At 50.8% G+C, this 27,656-nt stretch overlaps 1 protein-coding gene across 2 annotated transcripts in view; it reads right to left on the bottom strand.

Annotated features, from left to right (window-relative positions):
- Window positions 1-27,656, bottom strand: part of znf385a (zinc finger protein 385A) — a 63,641-nt gene that overhangs the window by 25,703 nt on the left and 10,282 nt on the right. For both annotated transcript variants that reach the window (XM_076026287.1, XM_076026288.1), the window contains exon 2: window positions 2,317-2,471. In XM_076026287.1, the coding sequence (XP_075882402.1) occupies window positions 2,317-2,471 (155 nt within the window). The remainder of the gene's footprint in view (window positions 1-2,316; window positions 2,472-27,656) is intronic.

The following is a 27,656-nucleotide window of genomic DNA, read 5'->3' on the forward strand; positions in this document are numbered from 1 at the left end:
TCAGTTTGATTACAAACAAACAACAGCAATAGACAAGAGAAAATTTGCTTAATAAATATGTTTGATAAATAAACATATTTTTTAAAAAATCGTCATAATAAATAAAGTTTACTTCTTCCTTGGATTCATATTCCTTAGTATGGAAAATGTTTTAACATCCATAAATAATTGTCACTCTTTGGAACCCTATGTCCTGCATTTAGCATCCACATCGCCGTCTGTAGCTAGGGGGAAATGACGTAGCAGGAATAAGGCGGCGTTAGCCTCAAACTTTGAAGTTTGTACTGTCCACCAGCCAAGCTAGCAGCCAGTTTATTTTGGATACCCTTCCCCCACCCCACCTCCACTCCTTCCATTCTTGTGATTTTTCCTACCCTGGCAGACAGAGAGACTTTTAAAATGAAAAAAAGCATATAAATGTGGCTTTTACAACAAAGTTATGTCCAGAAGAAAAGACAAATTTACTTTATTTACAAGTAAAGGGAAGACAGTGCATACGCTGCAGTGCATGGCCAGTTTTAACTCGTACCAATGATGAATGAGTATGAACTGTGGAGTTACGGTAGTAAGTTATATGTTGGGATATGATATGCTCATATGAGCAGTAGTCAATGTGCAAGCTGCTATTAAGCCAGACAGTGGTTTGCGTAACTATGTGGGCACCACATTGAAAATTAGACTAATTCGCTTCTTTTTAAATTTGGAAAGATCCTCCAGACTTTCCTTCCGTTCACCTGTTGTTCTAAGTGATGCTACGCGACACCAGGGCCGCAGAACCCCTTTAGGCGCAGCTTGGCCAGAATGTCCAGCCAAACCTCTCCTATGGCCCCACCTCCTGGCCAGAGGGCTGCAAGACAACCACAAGCACAGCCGGTGTTGTGTCCCTACTGGTTTCCAATTTAACCGGTTCCCTTAACGAACAGCTGCAGAGCTACCACAGCGAATATAAAACATAATTCATTAGCACGTAGCGCTCACTTAAAGGAGCAGATTCGCTGTCAAATGCAGATGTGTGCTCCCCAGTAATAAGTTGAGCATGTTTGCAGGTTTTTTAATTAATGTGTTGACGGCAGTGCAGCATCTGCAGCTTTTTGTTAAGGAAACCAGTTCTATTGGAAACCAGTGGGGACAACAGCGGCTTGACCGCCGTAGCCACGCGGCCACGGACATTATTAACATTCCCGCGGCGACCCTCCGCAGTTTCAGACTCAGTTAACGTTCCCGACGGAGGGGGAAAGGAGGGTGCGGAGGGACGAGGGAACAGAGAGAGGGCTTGACGGATGCGTCACTTCAGCGGCTCCATTAGCCCACATCTGCCAGCACTGCGCCTCTCGCCGCACTCCAAACATTCCGGATGCTTCCACTTAAGGCCGCGGCCCACGGAAGAATATTAAAATGACTGCTGCTGTTCAAATGCGTCTAACTCAACTCCTCCCCACGGTGCCGTATGCGCTTCAAAGCCGGTAATATCCATTTAGGTGGTGGGATGTTAGCATTGCCGGGCCTGCGGCCTTGCTGTGTGGAGTTTGCAGGTTCTCCCTGTGTCTGCGTGGTTTCTCTCCGGGTTCTCCGGCTTCCTCCCACACTCCAAAAACATGCATGTGGCCCTGCGATGAACTGGCGATTTGTCCAGGGTGTCACCCTGTTTTCGTCCTATGACAACTGGGGCTCCAGCAGACCTCCGTGACCTTGAGCTCAGCAGCATCCATCCATCCGTGCACAAAAAATGCATAGATGGATGGATGGATGTTAGCGCCACCTCAAGTGGAGGGTACGGGCAAGTCCCAGACAACACAGAGTAACAGCCCTCCCTCCATCCCCCTGCAAAGTTCACAGAATTTTATTTATTTATTTATCTTTTTACTAGTATTATTATTATTTTTACATATTGCTGACTAGAGGCGTGGTGACGGTCCCTAATGAAGTCCGGGGGAGCAGCAGCAGCAGCAGCGGGCAGATTGCGCTGAGTCGGCCAGATGCTAAATGTCTCGGCGGTTCTAATCTAAATGATAAGATGTTAGCGTGGGCCTGGGGAAACGGGAAGATTGCTCTCAGTTAAAATAAATATTACATCAAATGCGCCGCTGCGTTTGAAGCGCTCGGAGCTGCTTTTTGACATTATGCTTTATTGCTTTATTCAAGGGCAGGCCGTGAGTGCATTCATGCCGACAAAGTACAGTGAGGAATGTCTGGTTTCCTCAAACAGTTCAGAAAATACAAGAACATTTGAGCGTCGCAGGTTTTTGTTTTGTTCCCGGAGGCTAGTGTTCCTGTGTGTGTGTGGAGGCTGCTACTCTTTCTTTGTGTCGCACTCACCGTGTTGAAGTTGTGGAAGAGGCTCATGCTGTGCGGAGGAGGGGGGGCTGTCTCCATTGGGAACTGCAGGAAGGGCTTCATGTCCAGATGAGGCTGGATCATCGTCGGTGTCCGCAGGAACGTCGGCACCGCCGCCCCGGCTCGGTTTATTCCCCCTGCACAGAGCAAAAGGGCAGAAATATGTAAATATGGATATGGGTGGTTTTTTTTTTTTTCAAAGGCAGACTGCAATCAAGGGCTTGATTTTTCATCCAACAGCACATTTAGCCCTCTGTTTGCAGCCTTCCAGCTGACGCGCTGTAGGGCTTTTCCCATGTTTGTGTAGGAAGAACAACCAGGACTGCAGTCTGGTCTCCAGTGGGAGCACCAGTGCCTGGATGAGGGTCCTGTCTGCAACACTTTAGACGCAACCATATATTTTGTGACATCACAAAGGGCATCCTTGCATCTAAAGTAAGCAGATCTCCATGTTCATGACTTAAGAACAAAGTCAGCTGCAACGGTCTTTGGGGCAAAAACAAAACAAAACTTTCTTCTGATAATACTTTGGATTTACAAAATCTTTCAAGTAAAAGTGGAGAAATTAATTATGAACCAGCAATATTGAGTTATGTGCTTTGATTGCTGTGACTTGATTTCAATACAATGGACAGTGAGACGTAGTGGCACTCAATAGTGATGCTGTATCTGCAGTCAGAATCTCCAGAGTGTGTGAGAAAACAGCATTAGGGACTTTGATGATGATGATGATGATGATGACGATGATGATGCAGATGACGATGATGCTGGGGACAGACTCTCTGGCTTTCAGAATTCTCACCAAAGGAGTGTTTTGGTTGTGCTTTAATTGGCCTCAGAGAAAGGAGGGAACGCGACGGAAGGAGGCAGATTGTTGGTTTTCTCTTCATCCACCTGCCTGCCAGTCCAGCCCTCTCATCTTCTGCCCTCCTCCTGGGAGCGATCTGCCACCCGACGATAATGACTTTCATCCAGGCTGCCTCTTTCTCTTGTTTCCCGCCGTCCTGATTATGTTGGGAACGTCTTGATCGTGTCTCATATTTGCCTTTTTGTTTTTCTTTTCTTTCTTTTTTTGCACCGTTCTGTTTAAATGACTACGACGCTAGCGCGCACACACACGCCTGTGCACGAAGTCGCGGCTTTATTTTCCTGCGACTCTCGCTACTTCCACTGCCTTCCACTTCTTATCCCCCCTCGTCTCCTCTTTAACCTCTGTCAAGGATGATAGTGATGGGGCCCACACAGCAAAACGCAGCCTCTGCGAGCTCTTAGATTAAGCCTCTTAATATCCACAACTGGATTTCTGTGGCTTTCAAATCCCCCCCCCCAACCCCCCAACCCCCCTTCCCAAGACTTAAAGCTCTGCCGCTCTCCTTTTTTTTTCCAGGATCGCTCTAAGCTACTCTCTCCTTCCTTTGCTCGCTGTCCCTCCTCTTCCTGTCTTCCTCTCTCTCCTGCTGCACCTGCCTCCGCGCCTCATCAAGCTTTGTGTCAACCCGGATGCGATCAGGGGAATGTACCGTTTGCAGCGGCGCCGGAAGGTGCGGCGTCGGCAGATGCAGCTCCCCCATCGCGCCGTTTGGAAAGTTTGGATTAGCGGCTGAGGTTTCCCGAGCAGGAGATAGCCAAGCGGCCGACTCTGACGCACTGAAAAAAAAGTCAAAGCGCTGCCTCAGCCTGACGCCTTCTGCGGCACACACACGGGCCTCGAGGTGCGGGGGATGGATTCGCTAGGCTTTTTTTTTTTCGCTTCCATCTGCTGAGCAAAAGTGTGAGTGTAAACATGCAAACAGAGGAGCGGTGCGCTCGTCTGGCCGTCTACTGCGGCTCGCCAGAGGGAGGAGCGTCTTCCGTCGCCGTGCGGAGGCATTCCGACTTCGTTTCGGCAAAAACTGCCGTTGCAAATTGTGACGCGCCATCAAATCTTCTCGCAAACGTCCAGCTGTGTGTTGAATCTGTTCTGAATTGCCTGCCTCAATAAATAAAGGTTAAATAAAAAAAATGATCTGATGTCACAAAGGGCTCTGCGCACTCTGTAGGACCCACCTTGTATCTGTCAACCCTCTGATCATGATAAAAGCCCAATAAATGCCTTTCACGGAGGTCAAACGTTTCTGGGCAAGGCTGTAAACACGGGGCTAAACACAATGTTTCCCAGGCACCGTTTGCTTTGTTTGTTTGGTGGATCGTCGCTCTGGTGAGGCTGCGGGAAGAGCTGCGGAGTCAAAGTTGCGCAAACAACAAGCGGAGGGCAGCCGCAGCCGTAGTAGACATGATGTCGGCGGCTCCCCGGCGAGTGTGTACTTGAACACGAAGGCCGTCGCTGGCACTGGCTCAGCCGTCGTCTGGCAGGCCAACACAGGCCTAAGCTGACCTGGGAGCAGGTTTGTCTCTGCAGCAGCAGCTGCACGAGCCCACAACCCGAGAACAAAGAGAGCCGCAGCCGTCTTTGGGACAAAGATAGGGCTTCATCCATAAGGGACATTGTGTATTTGTGTGTGTTTGTGTGTGTGTTTGTGGACTTCCATAAATCAGTGCATGGTTGCTTTCTTCTGCCACTGTGTAATTAGCCCATTAATTTAAACCTCTCTTCAGGGAGCAGCTCAAGATGAATCACACAAATGAGTGTGCGGTGCCTCTGCAAGTTTTCTTCTTTTGGTTGTTGTTGTTTTGGCGCATGGCTGTGTGCGATGCGGTGTGTGTAATCTGTTGTTCCGTCTGCTGCACGCGTCTTCTTCCTGAATGATGCAGGTTTATGTGATGGACGGGCCAATCAGGACGAGGCGCGCCAAACCACGGCCGGCTGATTTGGATGTCTTCAGGTCCTCTGACACGTGGTGAACCCCAGCAGACTAGCAACAGTCACATGGTTCGGACACTAGGGGGACGCTAGTTGGATTGGTTGCATTCCGCGGCCATATTTGAACAGACCTGATTGGGTTTTGGACCAGTGCTTTAATTTGTCTAAGACGGAGGAGAAAGACTGGAAGATGATGTAGCCGCTCTCAGTGGGTAAAGACAAGGTACAAAAGAGGGACTGTTGAAATTACAGAGGATGTAGGAGACGAGATCAAAGAGGTGAGCAGCAATTCTCCTGTGGGGGATAATTTGTCGTTTGCGCCCGATAAATCTGTCAGCCGTGCGCACGCCCTCGCTGGGAAAACGCGTACGCTAGACACAGACAACGACTCCGCCTCCGAATTCTCATTTCTCCCTTGACTTTTTTTTTTTTTTTGTGGTTTTACGAGCGCGTGTGCACGCCTGTGGGATTGCGCAACTGCAGGAAAGTAAGTGCAAACAAGTGCAGACGGCAGATGGGAAGATGAGAACGTCTCTTGTGTGGTCGCAATAATGACGGTGATTTGCTGCCGTGTGGCCACGATGAGGGTTGAAACAGAAACTTGCGAGCTGAGAAAGAAGCCCATCAAATAAAAATAGAACAAAACTCGGAAAATGACAGTTGGCACAGGATCCAGAGCTGCAGAGAGAAAGCAGGGGGCAGGAGAAAGCGTGGATGGAAAATAAATGAATGAATGAATAACCGATTTGCATCTGTGATCCTACGAGTTATAGTTTATGAAGGGACGGAGATGCTGTTGTTCTGTCGTAAATTGCATTGCCGTTGCTACAATGAAACTGGAGTGTATTTTAAAGTTTTAATCTCATGCAAAAATTCACTTGACCAATGTTTTCTCTAGAATGCCAATGCGCCAGTGATGTCACCAGGGGAAATGCTGCATCTCCCGGGTCAGTGACGACAACTCCTGCCAGCTCAGTGACGACAACCCTCGAGACAGCCCAGTTCATGCGGCCTGATACTGTAGATGTGTGTAACGCATCACAAAGGATCACTATTAGCTTGAAGTGAAAGCTAAAACGGATTGTTTCTGCAATAGGCAAAAAAAAGAGGCATAAAAAGAGGATTAAATAAATTGTTTTCTGGGAAGTGTTTGGGGGGATTTTCCACCATGTCCAATATGAAAATAATGATCTACAAAAAAATAGGTATAATGTGGAACATTTTAAATAGATTTTCTTTCATTTCTGAGAAAAAAAAAAACAAAGGAAACAAATGTAAAAAGAAAACAAGGGGCGGTGACTGGGGAAGCGTCTCATTGTTCTCAGTGTTCTCCTGTTAGCTCGCGCTGATAAAAGCTGCTCCCGGAATCTAGGCTAAGAGAACCTTTTCATGTCTGGAGATTATCCAGCAGGCTGTGTAGGTTTTGCGGCACGCTGCTCAGCCTCCTCCTCTTCCTCCTCCTCTTCTTCTTCTTCCTCTGCCATGGGCGTTCGGGAAGCATTCAGGAGCGAACAATAGCGGTCGGCCTTGTTGGCGCCGACTGAACCGGACAGGCACAGATGCGGCGGCGGCGTTGGCAGCTTACAGGCGTAGAACCCGGCTGCCAACCTGCCGTCCTGCAGGACCATCAAGTGCCGCCGCCCCCCTCGCTCTCCCGGAACGCTGGGAGACGTCAGGTTCTGGGATTTATCAACGGTGACGTTTCAGGCTGGATGTCAAACAGACACCCTCACAGTTTGACAATCGCCGGGATTAGCCAGATTTTTTTTTTCTAGGTCCTTCTCAAAGTTTTTTCTAACATGTAGCGGCTTTGACGTTTATCTCTGCAGCGTTTATAATTTACTTTATGGACATGGAGTGCGTGCGTGTGTGTGTGTGTGTTTGGTGAGCTGCGGCAGTTCGAGGCTACAAACGTTGGCGCTAAATCTTTCCAGAACCTGCTCCCCCCCCCCCCCCCCCCAACCTGCCTCCTGGCTTATGTATGCATTATTGAGAGAACTCTGAGTCAGTGAGATGATTTAAGGAGAACTGGAGCTGCAACAGGAGCTTCCTGAACCCTCTTAACACAGCCTTCCTCATCAAAACTAGCTTTATTATCCCTCCGTCTGTCTCTCTCTCGTTCTCACACACTCTCTCTCTCACATACACACACCGGAGAAACAGCTCCTCCAGGTCTGACAGGTCAGATGGCGGCTATCTGTGCACTGACTGGCTCAAAGAAGACAGCTGGGGTTTCCAGGCTTTTTTTTTTCCAGCAAAAAGCGCAGATGAGGAGGAGAATCCTTTAAACCAAAGCTGATAGGTGTGTTATTGTTACAGGCTCAGTGGTCAGTCAAAGTGTCTTCTTCTTCTTCCTCCTCATCTTTCTGGCCAGCCTTTACTTCTATGTGTGCTGCAGCAGCAAGTGACGGACAGCTGGACGCCCTCTCCCCCACCGCCAAACCCCAACCTCGCCCTCCCTCTCTCATTGGCTCATTATTGGCTGGGTATATGTATTCTGCACGGTGCACAGCTGTGCCCGGGCCTTGAAGAAATGGCCAATTCATCTCTGCAGCGCAGGGAGGCGGCATGATGGAGTGCAGAACATGAGGGAAAGGGAGAATAAAAAAAAAAAAGAAAGAAAAAAATGGGCCTCTTTCCACTCTGTGCTCCCATCAGTCTCGGAGCCGGCAGGGCGTCGCGCCTCCTTTTTCACCTGACCGCTGAGTGCAATCAGCGGAATCACCAGGCTGGGCAGTAAAAAGAGAAAAAAAGGGGGGGGAAAAGGCACACTCAAATGCACAAGACACACACACACACACACACCCAGAAGATTTCATTCAAACTTTCACCTCATTGCACCCACTTTTTAGGCTCGAAGAGCGGATTATCCAGTCATGTCCATGAAAGGCAAAAAATTCCTCCCGGTCGGTCACATGTCTCCCTCTTTTGTAACTTCATGATGCGGCTGACTGTTTCAAAGTTTTCCCTCTGTCTCGCACACACACACACACACACACACACACACACACACACACACACAAACACCCGTCAGCCTTCACCTCTATGTGCTGGGGCTGCGGACAGGTCATTAGGCCTGAAGAAACCTGCCTGCCTGCCTGCTTGCCTGCCTCCTTCACAGATGTCTTGTCCTCCTAGTCTAGTCTAGTCTAGTCTGTTCTTTCTGCCTGTGTCTCACGGATCGCACAGAAATGAGATCCACATGAACCCACAATTTCTATAAATTTAGAACCCGGCAATTAGCCTAACGGGAGGATGGCGGAACACCCATGTAGAAGTCACGCAGACACGGCAAGGACATGTGAATCCAACCGACTACCATCTTGCAGTGAGGACTAACCACTTGCGTCACTGCGCTGACCCACAGTGGCGCTTCCTGACGTGGCGTCGGTGCGGCTGTGGCCGCGACAAACCACTAGAGTGTGCTGCTGAGCCCCTCTGCAAACTCAAAGCAGCTGCTGTTTCAAATAGGTAAATTATTTTTTTTTTGAAAAATAATGGGGAGGAGGGCATGTTCTGGTTACACTTTATCTTCCCCATCATTTCCAATCACGCTATGCAAATTCCTCGCCTCTATTCTTCCTGTGAAGGTTAATGCGTGGACACAAGCGCGGTGGATTGGGATAAGGATCTGTTTGATTTGCTGCCTGGAACTGTGATGCTACGCCTTAATGTGAGGATTATGCGGGTCCGGGGGTGAAAAGAGCCCACGGGAAGCCGAAATGTTTTTCTCTCAGTTGACTCAGTCGCGAGACGACGGCTCTCCTTTGTGTGTTTGGGCCGCGAACGAGTGCATGAGCCGGCGCAAACAACACGTAGCGGCTAAGTGAGCGTGAAGTGTTAGCAGAGTTTTGTATCAGTCAGAACATGCCTGTCCACATCCACCAGTGCGCGCACACATTCACGGACTGCAAACAACACTGCGGTGAAATATGATGGGTTATATAAATGGCTGACAAATGAATGCTGGCTTTGTCTCAGATTTGTGTGTGTGTGTGTGTGTGTGTGTGTGTGTGTGTGTGTGTGTGTGCCAGTGTAACATGACTGCATAGCTCACATGTTTTTGTCAGGATACATTTTTTCAGCCTGGGTGGGAAGGCGGGTATTAAATTGTAGGTTCTCGAGATATTTTTCCCCAACCTGCCAATTACGGGAACGGCAAACTTGCTAATTTTATTGTATGGTAAAGTAGAAAAAAAAGTGCAGAATGCAGACTGTGGCAAAGCGGCTACAAGATGTGCGTTGCATAAAGTTAAATGATCCCATCTTCATAAAACTAGGAGTCTCATTCGCATTCTGGGTTCAAAGACCATATGAGCAGTTTGTTATTTTGACCCGTGGCCCTCGTGACGAGCCAGTGAGAGAAGTCAACTTCACTCTGGGAGAGCAGATCATCAAGAATATTCTCGCATCCAAGCAATACGACTCAGTGACTTATAGTGACGAAAAAGACCAAAATATACGCAAGCAACAGAAAGATAAGACGCTAAACCTTCAGTCTCGCCCCAAAGTGGAATATTGAGCATAATGATAGAGTGCACGGGGTGGTAATGACACCCTAGGGAGATAATATGACAGTGGCGTGCCCTCAAAAGTCCCCCTGGAAGATCCTACCTTGATCTAGCCTAAGTAGCTGAATGGAGACTGGGAGGATTTAATTGCCAGTCTGTCTCTTCGGCAGACGCCGGAGTTCACAGGGGATTCCGAAAGAGGCGCGAAAAGCAGCAAGATCGGGACTCAGCCGAGGGGCTGCGACGTATAAAGAGCAGGACGGGAGAGTGAAGACTCCCTGCGACACCTCCCGCCCATGAACTCCACGCTCCAGTGCTCTGACGCTGCATGTCCAACACAAACAGACACAGCGCATTGCATGAATCACCGGGGCAGATGCACGCCCTTCTAATCCCGCCAATCCCTTCTGACCTCCCGTCGGCCCCCCGTCGGCGTCCGCCAACCGCTGAACTTTTGGGACGCCGTCGGCTCTTGTTGCTCGCCAGGTCGGGGGAATGCTGCCGATACCGCAAACAAACAAGGAGACATGCCCGCACAGTGGCATGCATGCACATGCACACGGGCCCAGCGCGATGTATCCACGTCCCAAAAACGGAGAGCGACCCTCTCTCCTGATTCACGTAGCTGATATGAAGCGGAGCTGCAATCAGCTTTGCCCAGGCTTAAATCCTTTGACTCGCCAAATTTCTTTATTTACGCGGCCCCAGATCTGTATCAACTGGCCATGCAAGGGCAGGAAAGGAGGGCCGGTCAGATAATACAGCACCGTCTTGCTCCTCTTGCTGGTATTGTGCTCTGTCTTCAACTCCACCTTAGATGAAGGGCAGCTGCGGTAATGACGACGCTCTTTAAGTTAGGACAGTGCCGCTGCGTGTTGGGCCTCATGTTGCGACTTGCATGAGAGCCATTCAGGCCGGGATTAAATGACTAAATGAAAATATGCCTGAAATTGGCAAGGAGTCGTGTTGCATTCCAGCGAGATAGTCATCCCAGAAAGCCGTGCACGCTGAAAGCATGTAATTACGTTTAAACTACAGCAGAAAATGATTTTTTTTTTTTGCAGCGCCAGGCTGGGCAAGTGCACGTCTTGCGGGTCTGCGTGCTGCGCCATGACGGAGAGTGTTTGTGCTGTTTTGAGGTCAGTAATGACAGACAAATAGCTGCCAGGGCTAATAGGAGGGGACAGCCGGGGATGATGGGAGTGCAGTGAAGAGCAGCGCAGCTCCGACTGTGGTGACACTGCAGCGCTGCTGCTGCTGCGGCTGCGGCTCCGGAGAGGGAGAGAGAGTGAGGGTCACGTTGAGAGCACAAAAACAAACACAGACCCCTGGGTGGTTACCCTTGTCAGCGCCCGGGCCTGGATCTCCCTCCCTGGCGTCGTACCATGATACACACGTTCACGAAAGACACCTTGTGGCAAATAACCTTGACTTGCACTGCGTCACTACGGATGCCATGTACTCTAAGGGGGAGTGCTCTCTATGTGCAACGTTCAGGTACTTGCAGTTGCACATGTTTTTTTTAACAGCAAAGGCAACGTAGCGCCTGATATTTTAAAATACGCATGTCGCTTTGTGTTTAGTCCGTGACCTTGCGGTGAAGCTGCATCTCCGGGATCGCAGCGAGTTGAAATCTGGCTAATATTTCCTCGGCCGTGCTCCGGTGGGAATCGCGTTTAATTGGCTTCCTTTCAACCAGGAAGCAACGACTTGCGACTGCCCTTAAAAGCTGCAGACGAAGACAAAAAAAGGGGGACGGGGTGGCTGGGAGGCTGCCGCGAGCCGAGCGACTGCTAAACAGGAGCAAGGGGCTGAAGCTGCCCGACTTAAAAAAAAAACAGTTGGATGAAGAATTGACCAGGCCGCTTGAACGTGACGGGAGGTTCGTCCAATTGCCTTCCGAGTCTCCTGCCTCCCAACTTTGCCACCTCGTCTATTGGCCCTTCACCGGATGGATACGTGAGATAAATCCAGAAGCTCTGCAAGCGCGTTGCTGTAATTTGTCCTCGCGGCAGTTATTAATATTTTAATCAGTCACCTTTGTCAGCTTGAACATTAGAGGGGGTGGATGAATGGATGGATGAACGACTGCACGGCGAGTACGTTTTCTTTAGTTGACTTAACGCTATTTTAAATGTGGCAACACTTTTGTTATGTTTCATTTTCTGTCACGCTACTTCAGCCTGGCGTCGGATTTCTCCTCTCACAGGGAGGAAGCCGCGTGCATGACGGGGGAGTGGCCTGCACCGCGGTAAACTGCCTGGCAAGTTGAGGACGAGACGACAATCGGCAATTGCAATTTGCTTAATCCAGACTTTGTTATGCATTTAAACTGCTGTTTGGTCCGCAGCGCTTTCCTCAGATGTTTCAGCCCTGACACTCAGCTCAAGTGCAAATTAATGACAGAACGCTCCAGTTTTTATCGTCGCAGCCGCTGTTATGACAGCTTCTGTAATCCGCCCACTCATCTCTCCCAGCTTTTACTTGAATTCCTTCTGTCCGCTCCGCCCGTCCTTCTCGTATTTCCCATCCCCTTCATGTATTTTTCCTTTTGTAATGGCCTCCTCCCCTCCCTTCATCCCTCCCTCCCTTCCTTGGCTGGGGGTCCGACTAGGTATGCAAGGATGATCACAGAGATGTCCGCCGGACCTGCGTCTGATCTGGCTGCGGGCAGCGTCTGAGTCGGGGAGGGATGAATGTTTGGAATGCCGTGGAGGAGAAACCGGAGCGCTCGGCTGTTCAAAGACAGATACGGCTTCGCAGCAGCGGTGGCGGTGGCGACGGCAAAGGGAGATTAGACTTACAGCAGCAGAGAGGCGGGAGAAAATGTTGTCTGTTTATCAGCGGCGGCTTTAGACGGATAAAGGGATGGAAAGAGGCGGGAAAGGAAGAGGACAAGGTGACACTCTGGTAGAGTCTGGGAACTCTGCTGCCTCGCTCTCACAATTCACCACCTGTCTGTCCTGCCGTCCTCTTCCTTCCTGCAGCCTGTTCGACCCCAGCCCCCCACACAGCACACACACACAAACACACACACACACTTGCCCAGGTGGAACAATAGCCCGAGACTTTATTCCCATGCTCCTCCCAGGAACCAGCGCCCTCAGGTATGGAATTCTATCACTCAGCCACAAACAGGTGGATCAGCCCAAAAGCACCTCATGGGACGACCACAAAGGCCCCAGATCCTCTTTGAGATTAGACCCCCAGCAGGAAGGAAGCAGTGAAGGAAGAGGGGGCGGGACTGGCTGACAAAAGGGGATTTTTTTCAAACTTTTTTTTCAAGGTACCCATATTGCTGGGAGCCGACGGTGCGTTTGATAGTCCCTTCCACTGACTTCAGTTCGGAGCTGCTGTCGGCCAAACAGAGAGGAGGGGGCGGGGCCTGACGCCCGCTGCTTTTATTTCAGCCCCGCGGTGTTTAGTCTATGAATATGGAGCAGCCAGGCAAGCCGCCCGTGCCCTCCGAACGCAGTTCTCTCAGTTCATCCCGCGGCTCTCCGGGCCGCACAAACCCAATCTCCCTGAGTGCCGGCGGCCCCTGTGCCCTGTAATGTCACTTGTCATTGGCGTGACCACAGATGACACTTTTGTTTAAATCAACTCCCCCGCCCCTCCTGTCACAGGGAGGTGTGCATGTGAGAGCCCCGTGGAGCGTTTCAAATTTAAAGCGGCGTCAGGAACCTCTGGCGGACTAGTTAACCTGCTGCCGCGCCTCGACTCCACCCCCAATTATCTGACACGCCCCCTTATATCAGCTCTGTCTCGACCCCCGTCTATTGCTCTTGTTGCTTAACTTTCCCCAGTCGTCCCTTCATGCCTTCGTGCATCATCCCTCCTCCCTTCTTTTAAGCTGGGTTTTTGCCCTCCATCACCTGTCTCCTCATCCTTCACCCCGTCATTCCTCCCCTCCCTCCTCCTCCATCTCTTCCGTTACCCCCCTGATCTCCTCACCCCACCATTCTCCTCATCCCTTCATCTGTCATCCCTGTGTCCTTTCATCCACCGACCCTCCTTCCATCATGCTGCATCATTCATCTGTCATCCACTCATCTTTCATCCCTCGTCCTTCGACCCTCGTCCCTTCCGTCTCTCATCCCTTCATTCTCGACCCCTTTGTCCCCCGTCACGTCAACTTTCTTGTCCCCTCGTCCTCATTGGACAATCAGGCCAGCAAAGCTCCCTCACTCGCTCGTCATGTGACGGAGGCAGAAGCCTCCTTCAACCAGACCGGAGCTCATTTGTCAAAGCGGAGAGCGACGTGTTGTCTCTCTGCTGCTTTTGGCACGCAGAGGCAAAGCCAGGACCAGGAGAAAACTCTCCCTTAAAATCTCATTTTGTTTTTTCCCCCTCCCCTCCACGATGGCGCCTGATGCATTATTCATTGCGCTCTGGTCGGTCTGAGACTGCGATAGATAAATATCGGGGGTACGGAGACACATGGACGTAAACGTGCGCAAACAAACTTGCATAACACGTCATACAGTGTTTTGGCACGGCGTGCAAAGAGAGAGAGAGAGAGAAAAAGAGAGTCTCCTTCCATCACAGCCCCGCTGAGAGATCTTAAACAAAGAGCGGCGCAGATGAAAAGAGTGCTCACGTCGTAATGAGGGAAATCAGACGCTCGGCGCCCCGCAACGTGCCGGTTTTATGTGACGGCAGTTTTATCGCAGGTTTTGACTGCCGCCAAGTTATAGCGCTGCTGAAGCGAACAGCCTCTCTGCCAAAAGAGAATAAAAATGTCAGCTTAAATCCCCTGAGAGAAGTCCGTCTGCTTTTTGGCACCTTTCGCTTTTCAGAAAGTCTGTGACCTTGTATGATGTCAGAAAGGGCACCCGTGGTCTCTCAGGTCAGTGACATCATCTCCAGCCAGGAGTCCCTCCCTCCTCCTGCTTTGGCTTCAACAAAGCATCAGTTTGGTTGCAAACAGAGGGCTAACTATATCACTTTCTACTGGATCTTTTTGTTCTTTTGGACCATTTATGTGAGCTGCTCCACTGAAGTCAGAAATGAAAAATGAAAATGGGTTGTAATTGGGGGACCTTTAAGAGAACTCAAACCATTAAAAGAAAAGCAGCTCAATGATGGTATTTCCCGCTGTTGGGGTTTTTAAGCCCTCGACTCGCAGTCTCTAATGACAGTTTGTTCCACAGACGCTGGTATATTCATGTCAGAAAACCGGAACCGCGGACTCGCGCAGTTCCTGCCTTGAAGGGCTTCTCAGTATATATATATATATATACATATATACATGAGAAAACTAAACAGATGATGCATGCGTCGCATCCTCTGTGTGAGTGGGCAGTCGTTCTGCCATGACTCAGGCGCAGAGAGGGAGTCGCTGCAGAAGCAAGGTTTCCTGTGGCTGTGTTTACATCCCGCCGTCACTCTGAGCACTTCCGGAAATTATATAAAGACGAAGCGAAGAGTGGCGAGCCTGCAACTCAGCACATCCGAGCACCAACAGACGCCCACTAGGAATAGCGTTCGCTTGTCATGTCAAAAGGGGGAAAAAAAGCACCAGTGAGACGTAGCGATGACATCACCGTGGCTGGCCGCCACCTCACTTTCAGTCAAATTAGATTTTAGGGTTTGTGACGCACAGTCGTGTCATTGCAGCGCGGCTCTATTAGCCGAGCGTCGCCGCGTTTTACGGGACTAATGCCAGTTGTTATTGAGGCTGCTGACATCCAGGAGGGTAAACAGAAGAAGTCCTGTTAAATCTTTCAGGCCGCCACTGCTGAGTGTGTGTGTGTGTGTGTGTGTGTGTGTGTGTGTGTGTGTGTGTGTTGCTGAATAATGCACAGTTGAGAGACTGGCTGAGGCCTTTTTTGGAGAGTCACAGCAGAGGGACCAACAGAGCAGGTAGGGTTGGGGTGAGGGTGCGGAGGTGGGGTAGGGGGAGGGTACCACAGATTGCTGACTTGACATAATCTCTTTGTGTTTGTCAAATGATTCAGAGAGGACACTGCCTGCGCTCTGCAAACCCCGCCCCCACTTATCCCCCGTAACCAAGAGGCCGTTCGAGTTTTAGGAGAATCTGTTTTTTCTCGCCATCCGCACTGACTACACACGACGAGTGCTTTGGGAACGCTTTTCAACGTGATGCAACTTTTCCCCAAAACGGTGATGCCGTTGCCACGTCCCTCCCTTCACTTCGCCACCATCTTCCGCTTTTTCCTCCTTCTCCTTCTTTTATTCATTTATGCTGCGATAGATTTAGGCTTGGTGCCCTCTTTGCTGTTTTTGGTGTATGCTCGTCACAGCGCCACCTGTAGGCCTGGCGTACATATCGCACTTTGTGGTTTCCGCGTGGACGGGTGACACATTTCAGGACACTGTTTTTTTTTTTATAGTTTTTGTTTTTCAAAACGGAAAAGAAAATGACCCACACCACCACTGGGCATCGTGGGTAATTGGCAAGGAGGAGGGTGCGAGTCGGCATCCGGTTCAACGTATGCGGCGGTTCATGCCTCTGCGGCCCCTTTTTTGCAACTAACAATTTATTCCTTAATGAGCAGTGCTGGCCTCCCCCTCTGCCGAACAAGGGCCTGATTGAATGTGGCGTTCCATTAGCATGTTAAAGAGGCCCGGCTTCATCTGTGAGCTGTTGACTGACAGTGGATATCATCTCTGTAATTGCTCCGTAGACTGGAGCCAGAGTCGGTGGGGGTGGGTGATGGTGGTGGTGGTGGTGGTGGTGTGTGTGTGAGGGGGGCAGCGGGGAGGAGGGATTAGGATTTACAGGGGGAAGATGCGAGAGGGAGGAGGGAGAGGAGCGCTGATGGCAGCGGGACGGAGCCACATCGCAGTGCGACTCAATTTGCGGCCTGGACCCCTCGCTGGGAAGACCAGAGCGTCTGCTGGAAATGTGTCTGTATTTTTTTTTTAGGTTTATGATGAATTCTGCAGAGGCGAGGCAGTGCCACCTTTGCATGTGTGTGTGTGTGTGTGTGTGTGTGTGTGTGTGTGTGTGTGTGTGTGTGTGAAACGTCCTGCTCGCTGCCTCTGCTCACGCAATGTTTTTGCCCTACACGTCCTCTGATTCGACGCTCACTCTTCACTCCCCCAACTCTTCCTTCTCCCTCACCTCCTGCATCACCGAGCACCCGCTCCTCCTCCTCCTGCTCCTGCTTCTCATCTACCTCCTCCTTTCCTCCTCCTCCTTCTCCTCCTCTTCTTCTTGTCCCTCCCTCTCCTCCCTTCCTCCTCATTCTCCTCCTCCTCTGCCTCCCTCTCTGTCTCTCTGCAGCAAATGGTAATTGAACAAATAGAGTGGTGGCGGCGGCGGTGGAGCACTGCAGAGAAGATGGTTATCTGAACTCCACACGCCATGCATCCAAAATTAGCCCCGGCTCCCCTCCGCCCCCCAACACACACCACCCCTTCACTTTTGCTCCTTCGCCTCCTCCGCCACAGTATAACGTGCACGCCGCCCCACCGCATTGTCAGCCCACTGTTTAAATGCTGAAGGACAGCGCAACAGCATGTGTGTGTGTGTGTGTGTGTGTGTGTGTGTGTGTGTGTGTGTTGTAGTGCATGTATGATGCGAGAATGTGCAGCGCCAGCGCGTTTTAACGTTCAAGGGTACCAGGCGACGGCAAAAGTGAAAAATTCTCCGGCTCTAAAAGGTTTAATTTTTTTGTTTGTTTGTTTTTTCTTCCAGATTAAACGTTGAGTAATTTTGCTGGTTTCAAATACGGGATCAGACACACTCTCCTTCACTCCCTCAGTTATGGCAGCTTAAAAAGAAAAGAAAAAGTTGATTTTGTTTGTTCCGCCGCCGTACGGATGGATGCTTTCAAATTCACCTTCCTGGCGGCTCGGAATTGGAGGGAACAGGAGGCGACCGTTCGGATGCTGTCGCGCTAAAATTTATGCAAACGTCTTCACAGCCGAGCCATCACACTGCCGGCGTGCAGGCGCGCACACGCACACACACACATACACACACACATGCCCACATATACACAACAGTCCTATCCAGCCTGCAGGCGCTCCCTCCTCCACAAACACACCATGAAATCTCCGACACTCGCAGCACATTTACATGACATTATAGCTGAAGTGCTAGAAACTCATCGGCTGACTAGTGGCGGCACACTTGCGTTGTTTGCGTGTTTTTGTTTTTTTTTTGAGGGGGGGGCTCTTTTTTTGCGCATGTGTGATAGAAAAAGACGACAGCTTTTGTACGTCGTCCAGGGAGGTAACGTCACCGGGACGATGCAGTTTTTTCCTCAAGCCGTGCTATTTACCGGGAGACCTAAACGGAGCTAATCTGTCGGCACAGGCGAAGCGGCAACCTGCTCAGAGGCCAAAGATCAGCCCCCACATAATGCAGCGAAACCAGAGTGCACAGATTTTAACGATCTCCTGCGCTTCAATCCTGTGGATTAGCGCGATAATCGCGCCGCATGTTGACACACGCCGTCGCGCTCAGATTGATGTGTTTGTCCGAGTGGCGGCGGCGGCGGCGGCTGGCTTTCACACACTGACTGGAGTGTGTTTTTGCCGCACGCTAACTAATCTCAGACTTAACGGCGTCGCCCCGACGTGCTCCGATGTTTTATTCAAAACACTCGCAGGGTCCATTAGCCGAGTGTTGAGATCCGTCACTGTTGCGTTCCCTTAGCAAAAAAAAACCCTGTGTCTGCCCGGATCAATGCAGCCACCTCTCATGGTGGTAGTTTGTCACCAGCAAGTTAAGTGGTCCACTAGAATACTCAGAATAAATAGGATACTCAGGTTCCTGATGCATGGGACTGGACAACATTCTCCCTTTTTTCTTGGGAAACACGTTTTGGGACTCGGCTCCCCCCCCCCCCCCCCGTCTACGCGTCTTGGAATTCCAGACTTAGCGGTCGCAGCTAACAAGCATCTTGTAAATTTTTGCATTGCTTGCGGACGATGCCAAAATGTCCCACTCACACACCCATACACTCATCATAACCAGCAATTGCGGCTCCTGGCAGGGACTCCTGATGCGACCGCAGCTTTGTACGCGTGTAGACGTGGACTCAGAGTTGAGGATGCGCTCCCGGCTCGAGCCAAACGCGCCACGTCTTTGACCTTGCACCCAGAGCCTTGTCTGTGGGAGCCGCAGCCACACACGCACTGAAAGCACTGAGGCAGCAACTCCTCTGATCCCGCGTCATGTCACCGTCCGCCCCCCCCCCCACCGCGCCTGCCGTTTGCTCGCCGGTTGCAGCCGACATCAGACTGTTACGTCGCTTTTTGGAGTTGATTTTTTTTTTTTTTTGTTAATTTCGGGCTTTGCGCTGGCACACGCCCACACCCTTTGCTCTCGTCTCTCCCCCGCCGTCCTGCTGTGGGAGACTCAGGCTGCGGCAGCAAAAGGGCAGTGAGACGGAAGAAGAGACGGCGATGGACCAAAATAAAGGGTTGATGTAGGGGGCAGGGGGTGGGTGGGGGGGCTCAAAAGAAGCAAAACGGGGGAGCTGACTGTTTTCCTAAGGTCACTGGGGCACCTCGGGCTCAGGGGACGGCTTGCAGAGTCACAGCTCCACTGAGAAAGTGCCTGATTTATTCATTTACTTATTTTTTGAATGTATTTGTTAGTTGTTGCTGAGTACAGGGCGGAGGTAAAACAAGGGAGAGAGTGAGCTGCGTACTGTAATGCCTCTCACCTTGTTATGCACCATGCACACACAGCACCCCAGCTGTCACCCGGCCTCAGTCTCTTTCTCCATCAGGGCCGACGGGGAATGTGTGTGTGTGTGTGTGGGTGTGTGTGTGTCTGGTGCATGCATCATTCATAAGCTGGGACTCTCTCGCTTCCTTTTTTTTTTGCTTGTGTCATCTTTTTGCATAAGTGCCAGTAATTTCTCGCAGCTCCTGGGCTGCGACACATCACAGCGACCAAGATCGAGCTACATAGAATTTTCTCCGAATTACAAAAGAAACTGGCGCGTGGAGGTGAGTGAGGAGCCGCAGCTTCGGACAGCTGGTCACTCGTAGTAGCTTTGAAAGTATTAGGGGAGACTAAATGAAGTGCCAAAAGGTGCAATAGGGCTCATGTTTGATGAGAGTCATCAGTTTTCTCTCACCGCACTCATGGAGACCACCCCAGCGATCTTGGGGTGGAGTGTCACCAGTTTAATGCAGGGAGGAAACTGAGAGACAAACAACCATCCACACCCACACGGACAACACAGAGTTGCTAATTAGCCTAGCGTGCACGTCTTTGGACTGCGAGAGGAGGCTGGAGTACCTGGAGAGAAGCCACCCAGGACGGCCCCGGGTGGGACTGAACCTTCTGCGCCTCATTATCACAATTTAATGTAAGAACATTGTCGGTTTTCAAAGAAATGCAGAAAAGGACAATAACCCAGTTGTTTTGCTAGCTGAAACAAAAAGACAATGTTCTTTTTCACCATAAGTCCTTTGGGACGTGGTCACTACTACAGTTGAGCGAAAGAGAGAGTAGCATCACCCAGTCGGTAGACGGTGCAATGTAACGGGGGGGATGGGGGGGCGGGGGGGTAATGATTTAGTCGTGCCACCCCTCCCCCTCCCTCCTCTGGCTGAGCCCGTCCTCCTCCCTGAGCGGCCCGTGTCGCAGCCCGCTGCGAGGCTGCCCGCTGTGAAGGTCACCCTCCCTGCAGCGATGTATTACACAGGCGTGCACAGTCAGGCAGAATACAATATTGCCCTTGAGGGGAGGTTTGAGGCTGGAGCTTGCAAGAGGCGGGAGGTGCGGAAGGGAGGGGGCAGGGGTGGGGGGGATGAAATTTCTGCCGCCGCTCGCTCCTGGAGCCAGGGAGGACATGTTGGCACGAAAGGAACAAAGACTGATTTTTGTATTCGGATTTTTGTTTTGTTTATTTGCCCCTGTTATGCACGACTGGTTCGGCCGGATGTCAGCGGTTGCCGCAGGTATCGGGAGGAACCCACAGTTATCGGACCGTTGCCGATGAGCCGACAACCATCCCGGATGAGTCACGACATTCCCGACGGACACATGAAGGGGAAAATTGCACCCCGGGCGAGGAAATGAAACGCGGCTTCAACAACGATTCAACGCTGCGTTTAGTGCAGCTTGGACTCGAAACAAGGGAGCTCCCGTGATGTGTCCGCTCAGAAAGATGCTTTTGTTTTGTTCTTTTTTTCTCTCTTTGGGAACAAAGGACGGGAGCCGTCCTGGAGTCCCGCCACCGTTCGGTGGTTTGCGAGAGACGCAGACAAACTTGGCAGACGCCGTCGTCCCCTGTTGGCTGGACTCTCCCCGCTGTGACCTTAATTTGTTCTGTCTTGACTATAAAGTGCCCAGTGGGCAGCTGATGCACTTGAAGGGCACGAGTTGATGTGGCGCGCAGGCCGTCGAGCGCATGTGACATTGAGTTCGCACGAGAGACGGGAACCTGAGCACCGGTGTCGCAGCGCGGGGGGGGGGGTTGTTTGTTTTTTGTTGCAAGCCCTCAGCAGTCAGAATGATTCGAGGATCAAAACGGAGATAAAGTCTGGTGTCTGGTCCCTTTTAGTCAAACGTTTCCCTGTGCGCAGCCAATCAGAGAGACAACAAGAGACAGAGACAGAAAAATAACCTAAAGTCCCGCCTCTCATGGGATACAAGGCTGTGATTGGCTAAAACAAGTGTGTTTGCAAACCAAGTTATATTGCCGTGGATTTTCTTTGTCTTAGTGGCTTTGGTAGCTAAAGACCCTTCACAGTCTACTTCAAAGGGGACGACCGACCAATCAGAACGCAGCTGGAGAGTTTTCCCAGTTTGGCAGCAGAAACTAAGACAGGCCTTGTTTCTCTTTTGACTGAGTCTGCGCTAAACACAGTTGGTGGGCAAAAAGTTTCAGCTGATTTTTGTTTTCTTTTGTCCAAAACAAGCCAAGCGAGCAAGGAAGGAGTAGAATCACATCTGAATTGCAACATCTCCAATATTCTGGAATGCTTTTTCGCAAAAATCCTGTCCCATCACATTACTGAATACATCTTCGGCCAAAGCGTCGAAACTTCGCTGAGTGTGGCTCGAGGAGGCAGAGGATGGCAGGTGTTTTTTGGTTTAGTGATTTGTGCGTGCGTGCGTGCATGCGTGTGTGTGCGGGTGTGAGTCCGAGAGCAGCCGCAGCCGTGTCCACAGGTCTAAGTAGAGGAGACAGGAAGGGGAGACGGCAAAGCTGGAAGCACTGGCTGCAGCGCCGCCAATAAAGGCAAAAGAACACAAGCTGTCTCCCTGCCGGCTAATCCTCTAATGAAGATTTGTGGCAGTGGTTAGCCGGTGATTATTGCTCCCCTCCCTGCGCAGACACACACACACACACACACACACACACACAGAAAAAAAAAAACTGTCTTTGTCGCCGCTGCAAATACAATCTCTCACGTTAAACACAAGGGTGGGAAGCGGGGGTGGGTGCGAATGATAATAGCACCTGAGGGTGCTGCTGGTCCATGGTGGTCCAGTTTGCACCCTGATGTCGCACTGAAGCCCTCAATGCTAAATTAAGCGGCGCTACGAGCTCAGAAATCACATTGCACATGAGGAAAATGCAACGCAAAGGTCGGATACGATGGGCCGACCACTGCTCTCGTCCCTGGCGATGCTAATTTTATGGAAATGCCTCGTCGTTCCTGCCCCCCCTCCCACTGCTCCTTTACATCAGGGTTCCTCTGAACTGTCGCTGCTGTTTGTTTCAGTTTTGTGGCCTGTTTGCCAGTCTGGCTATTTCTATTTATTTCTCTATCTCGCAACATTTTTTGTATTTCCTTCTCACCCCAACTGGTTATAGGTAGATGATGGCCCTCTGGAGTCTGGGTCTGCTCCAGGTTTCTTCCCACAGGGTAGTTTGTCCTGGCCACTGTCACACCTTGCTCGCTCTGAGGGCCCAGTCGGTGTTTTCTCGGATTGTACGAAGCGCTTTGAGACGCCTTGGGATGTGATTTAGCGCTGTACAAATAAAAAGCAGATTGTTTGAGCTCCGGCTGCAACTCAGAGCTGCGTTAAGGATGCAAGGAGGAGTTTCAAGCATCCGTGCGGCCCCGTACACAAGAGAGGTGCCTCTGCACTAACAGGAAGTGACTGTGTGTGCCACCAGAGTCAGATTGAAAAGGTTTTACACCATTAACTCCTACAAACCAGTGACATGCGACCCCTCGTTGGCCTTGCGTCCCTTCCAGCCTTCCAATCCACACCTCTGGCACCTCACCTCATCTCACTCCCCCCTCCCCTTGATCCTCTCTGTCTCCTCCCCCGCCTCCCTCAGGCTGGGGCAGGGAGCCGAGCGGTGCAAGTCCTGGCAGATCCCTCCGACCCCCCCGCACCACCACCCAACCCTTCACCAAACTCCCCCATCTCTCGTTTGATCGGGAGAAAACACTTGCGCAGACAGAGACAGGTGTGCATACCAGACGCTAGCTCACGCTAACGCTAACGCTAAGCCCCGTAACTACCTGTTAGTGAGGCAGGCAGTCTAAAGCCTAACCGTTCTCCGGGAGAGGAAGCCTGCCGCCGACTCCCCCTATCCTCCAATCAGTCTCTCTCCCCCCCCACACACCACATCTCCCCCTTCCCCCCTGCCTATTAAAACGCATTGGAACAGATTTAGCCAGCAGGGTGGAGGCGAGGCGTCCGAGGCGGAGATTTAGGCTATTCTGAGCTGTTCATGTAACATTAAGGATTAAAAGTGAGCTCAAGGCTTCTTGGAAGCAAACGCCCGTACTTTTCATTCAGCCTGAAGGCTCCGCGGTGCTTAGAGGCGGGCAGCCGCTAAGATAGCTTGAGTCACCCAGCGACGGCGGAAGGGGTCTGCGGCGCGACGCTGCGCGAGGGGAAGAAAGTTCACGCGAGCCAGTGTGTCATGCACGCCGCTCGCTTCTCTACCCTTTCGCACGCTTCCGAGTGATACAGAGCGACATATATGCGCGTCGCTGCAGTGGCTGTTTCCTCCCTGAAGGCCGGCTTGCAAAACAAATTCTGTCTCCCCCCCCCGACCAAAATCCTCACCCTCCTCCACCGTGGCTTTATGCCACGTTCAGGGGAGCTTCTGAAAACTGAGAGATCTTTTTATTTACCTCCCCCCGCATTCACACAAACAAGAGGGAGAGAATCCACGTCCACGTGGAAGACATAATCCTGGAAGACCAGTGAGTGAGGACAAACAGACTGAAACCGGCAGGGAGATTAAAGAAAAACGTGTCTTTCTGCTGCTACACGTCTGCAGCCTGATGGGGAAGCAGTAATAAACTCATGCGGTCATGAGCACCAACACGGCTCAGTAATCACTGTTGTTTGCTGTGCTCCTACTCAGCCATGGCCGCGTGACAACATAATAGTCACGGTCCGCGCGGCCGCCTGGCCCGGACAATCTTCACAACCTGAAACCGCGGCTGCCGTCTTTCGCGAAAACTTTCAAGTCTGGACGCAGAAGCTGGCATGTCAGACGGAACCTTATCTAAATTCTTTGGAATTATCTCACGTGTCCATCAGGAGTAAAGAGGCCACAGACAGTGTTTGAACAGGCAACACAAAAAGTCGGAAGGAGGCTGGATGAGGAACAGGGCTGACCGAATGTTGTTTGTCCCTCAACATATTTAAAGGACTTTTATTACTAGTAACACCAAGTTACTGATGTTGAATGTGCATTAAACGTCATGTGATATCAGGAAACACATCAACTCTTAAATTGACCTCTTTCTATGTCAGGATTTCTTTTCATGGATTGTGTTGAGACGTTGGATGTGTAGTTTGTGCACTTGAAATCTGCACAGAATTTAATGTTATTACTATTGTTGCTTTTAATTCAGAAGCCCAGATGTCAAATCTTTGTAGTTTTCCAGGGAAGCGGCCCTCAGTTGTTTGCAAAGGTACCTTCATAGTCCCCCCCCCCCCCCCCCCGCCGCTCGCCTCCTTCTCCAGCCGCCTCCGATGATTTGACCTTGCCGCCTCTCAAGGAGAATTGATTTCTCTTTTGCTCCTCGCGCGAAAGCCGATCTCGACAGCACTCCGCATGAAGCTAATTCTCTTTCATGGGGACACTTTTCACTCCATTTTACTTGTCTGCTTCTCCTCACCCCCTCTCCCGCCCCTTCCTCCCACCCTCATCTCTCCCCCCTCCCCCACCACACCACATCTCCTCTGAACGTGCAGAAATAGAGCGGGCATGATTAATGCAACATCCATCGCCCGCCGAGCGTTTGCGTTGCTCAACCGCTTCACGCTTGGATGCTGTGTGGGAAATTGTTTTGCATGCACCGGGATGCATCACAGAGATATCACAGCAGCCGATCGATTCAAAAAATTCAAAAAATAAAAATTGACTCCCTCGCAGCAAGCAGAAGGGCAGATTAAACGTGCGTCTGTTTCCTTTTTCAAAGGGACATTGTCATGTAATATTTTGTTTATGGCTCCCTTGCCACAGTGTGTCTTTCATAGAATAAAAGGGGGGAAACTGTTGATTGTGTCACAGCAACGATTTCCACTGCCAACTCGTTGACAAGTGAAAAAGCTCCACTAATAAATCAGTTCAGTTTGTGCTGCGGTTGTGTCACGCAGGTGCACCTGGCAAACGCAGGTGAGGTTTTTTTTTTGTAGTGTCGGGGAAAAAAAAGAAAAGAAAACAAACCGTGAAAGTCATGGAACCATGAAGTCAATTTGTCAATCAGTGCCATCGGAAATAAATGAATTCCAATCAAAGTTGAAAATCAGTACATGAATGACATTTGTCAAATTCAATACGCTGGAAGTGTCATTTAAAGGTCACATGTTCAACCAATTTGGCAAACAAGATTTTTTTTCTTTGACAGATCTGCACAGATCAGAGCAGCAACAGAAAATTATTTGATTATTTAAATTTATTTTTTTTAAAGCTAAAACTGAAGCTTTGCTGGACGTTTTCGCACACTTGGAAGGGAACCAAAGCAAAGCGGTCCAGGGCGGCAGAACCAGCGTCACGCTGCAGGTGTCGTCGCCCCTTGTGACATCAGAAAGTGCCGGTTTCTTGAACCGTGCGACACTCCTCCAGTTCATCGCTGAATGCGATACGCGGCAGCCGTGTGAGCGGCGCCACCGCCGGCGAGGAATCATCTGCGCCTCTTTCCACTCTGTGATCAGAGCGGCCGCTGGAGCATGCCTAACATCTTCCAGGCTCCAACTCCCAGGTGTCTTGTAGCCCCGGGACACCCCCCCCCCCCCCCCGACCCCCAACCCACCTGCCTTGGTTAAGTGCACTAATGTGACACCGTAATCAGTCGCAGGTGCGCATTTGTGCTCCACAGAGTCGGCCTGCTGGTGCTGGGTGGCAGGTGCCGCTGCCGCCGCCACTGATAAACTGTACTCGCTATTAAGTTCTTGGAACCTGCATCAAGTGTGTGTGTATGTGTGTGTATGTGTGTGTGTAAAGGAGAGTGTAATTAGTCTAATTTACAAAATGAAACAATGCAGGCTCCACCTCCCATCTGGTCTCTTAGGGAAGAATCTCTGATAAAAAGACACCGCAGTGAGCTTAATGAAGCGGTGGCAGCCAGAGGAACAGACACCGACACTCCACTTGCCTCGCGCTCCCACACACACACACACAGAATGGTTTGCTTCCCCACCAGTCCAATAACAGGCCTATTCATTAGAGTCTCTTACAGACACTATCGACAACCTGCTGACACACACGCACTCTGGCATAAACACATGGGCCGATATAGGATGGCGAAGGCAGAAGAAAGGAAGAGATCCATTATAGCTTGACCGGGAAGCTCTGCCCGCAAAAACCAAGAAAAGATCCAGAATTAGAGGGCAGGGACAAGGAAGAGGAAGAGGAGACGAGCCGTGGAACCACATAATCACACACACACACTCATAGACGTACCCACACAATGCACTCAGTGCATCAGATGTCGCATTAATGTTGCATACGCGCTCCATTCTGAGCGCAGCCAGAAACAAGACTTCCATTTGAGGTTCTGCTGAAGAACTTTTTTCTTTTTTTGAAAGGTGAACTTGGTCTGCAGCTGAGCAGCCAGAGCCGGTAACCTCCGTGCACCCCTGCAGGAGGGAACCACATAGATTTAGTGAATATAATGTGGCATTTGGAGCTAAAAGAGTGTCCAATTTGAGGCGAATCGGCGAAATCACAGCCAGCCCTGGCTCCTGTTTTCTTGCGGCTGCACAGAAGCATATGCGGCGCATATCTCAGATATGCAGAGAAGCCTAAAGGGACAAACTGGGCCGCACATACCAAATATCTGTCTCATTATGGAGCTATAATTACCGTGTCACTTTGACATAAACAAAGAGGGCAGAGCCGCCTTTGGAAAGGGAGGGTGGGGGGTCTGCGGGGTTGGCGGGCTCGGAGTTGTCATTCACTGTGTCTTTGAGGTGACCTCTGGAGCCAGGTGAGCGTGCGCACCGTGCACGTTGGTGTTGGCGGCGAGGGGTGGGAGGGGGGCTGGGGGAATGGAATGAGCAATAGCCCCCAATCGCTATGCAAGGTAGGTCGAAAGAACGACAGATTTTATGAAGACAGATGAGGTCGGAGGTGGTGGTGGTGGTGGTGGGGGTGTGGGGGTGGGGGGTGCTAACACAAACACAGAGACAAAGAGGCCGAGTGACTTCACGGCCCCGGGGCAGCCGGTGCCCACGCTGCCTCAGCATGACAATCAAGACGGATGAGATATAACGCACAGAGGGGTCTTGACCGGAACTTGGGGGGGGGGAGTGATGCGGGAACTGAGTCATGTGTTGCGCCACATACAACGTTTCCTCTTATCCATCAGATAAAGAGGGCAAAGAAAAATGTTCGGCCAGCCGGAGGAGGAAAACATTTTGAGGGTGACTGGGTGGACTTTCTGTCCATCACGCTCAAGTGAACCAGTGGCGCACGGCTGCTCTGTGGCTAGCTAGCTAACTGCGACGCATCACAGTGTCTAATGGAACCGTTGCCAAAGCCAGACTGCTGTCAAGCAAAATATATATCAAACAGAGATGTTGTTTTTCTCCTACTTTTACTGTGAAAATGCCGCAAGGTTCTGATAAGAGTGCGGCTACGGCT

Source organism: Nelusetta ayraudi, unplaced genomic scaffold (assembly GCF_046127955.1).
Source record: "Nelusetta ayraudi isolate G7.1 ecotype Tasmania unplaced genomic scaffold, CSIRO-AGI_Nayr_v1 ptg000019l, whole genome shotgun sequence".
Lineage (NCBI taxonomy): Eukaryota > Metazoa > Chordata > Actinopteri > Tetraodontiformes > Monacanthidae > Nelusetta > Nelusetta ayraudi.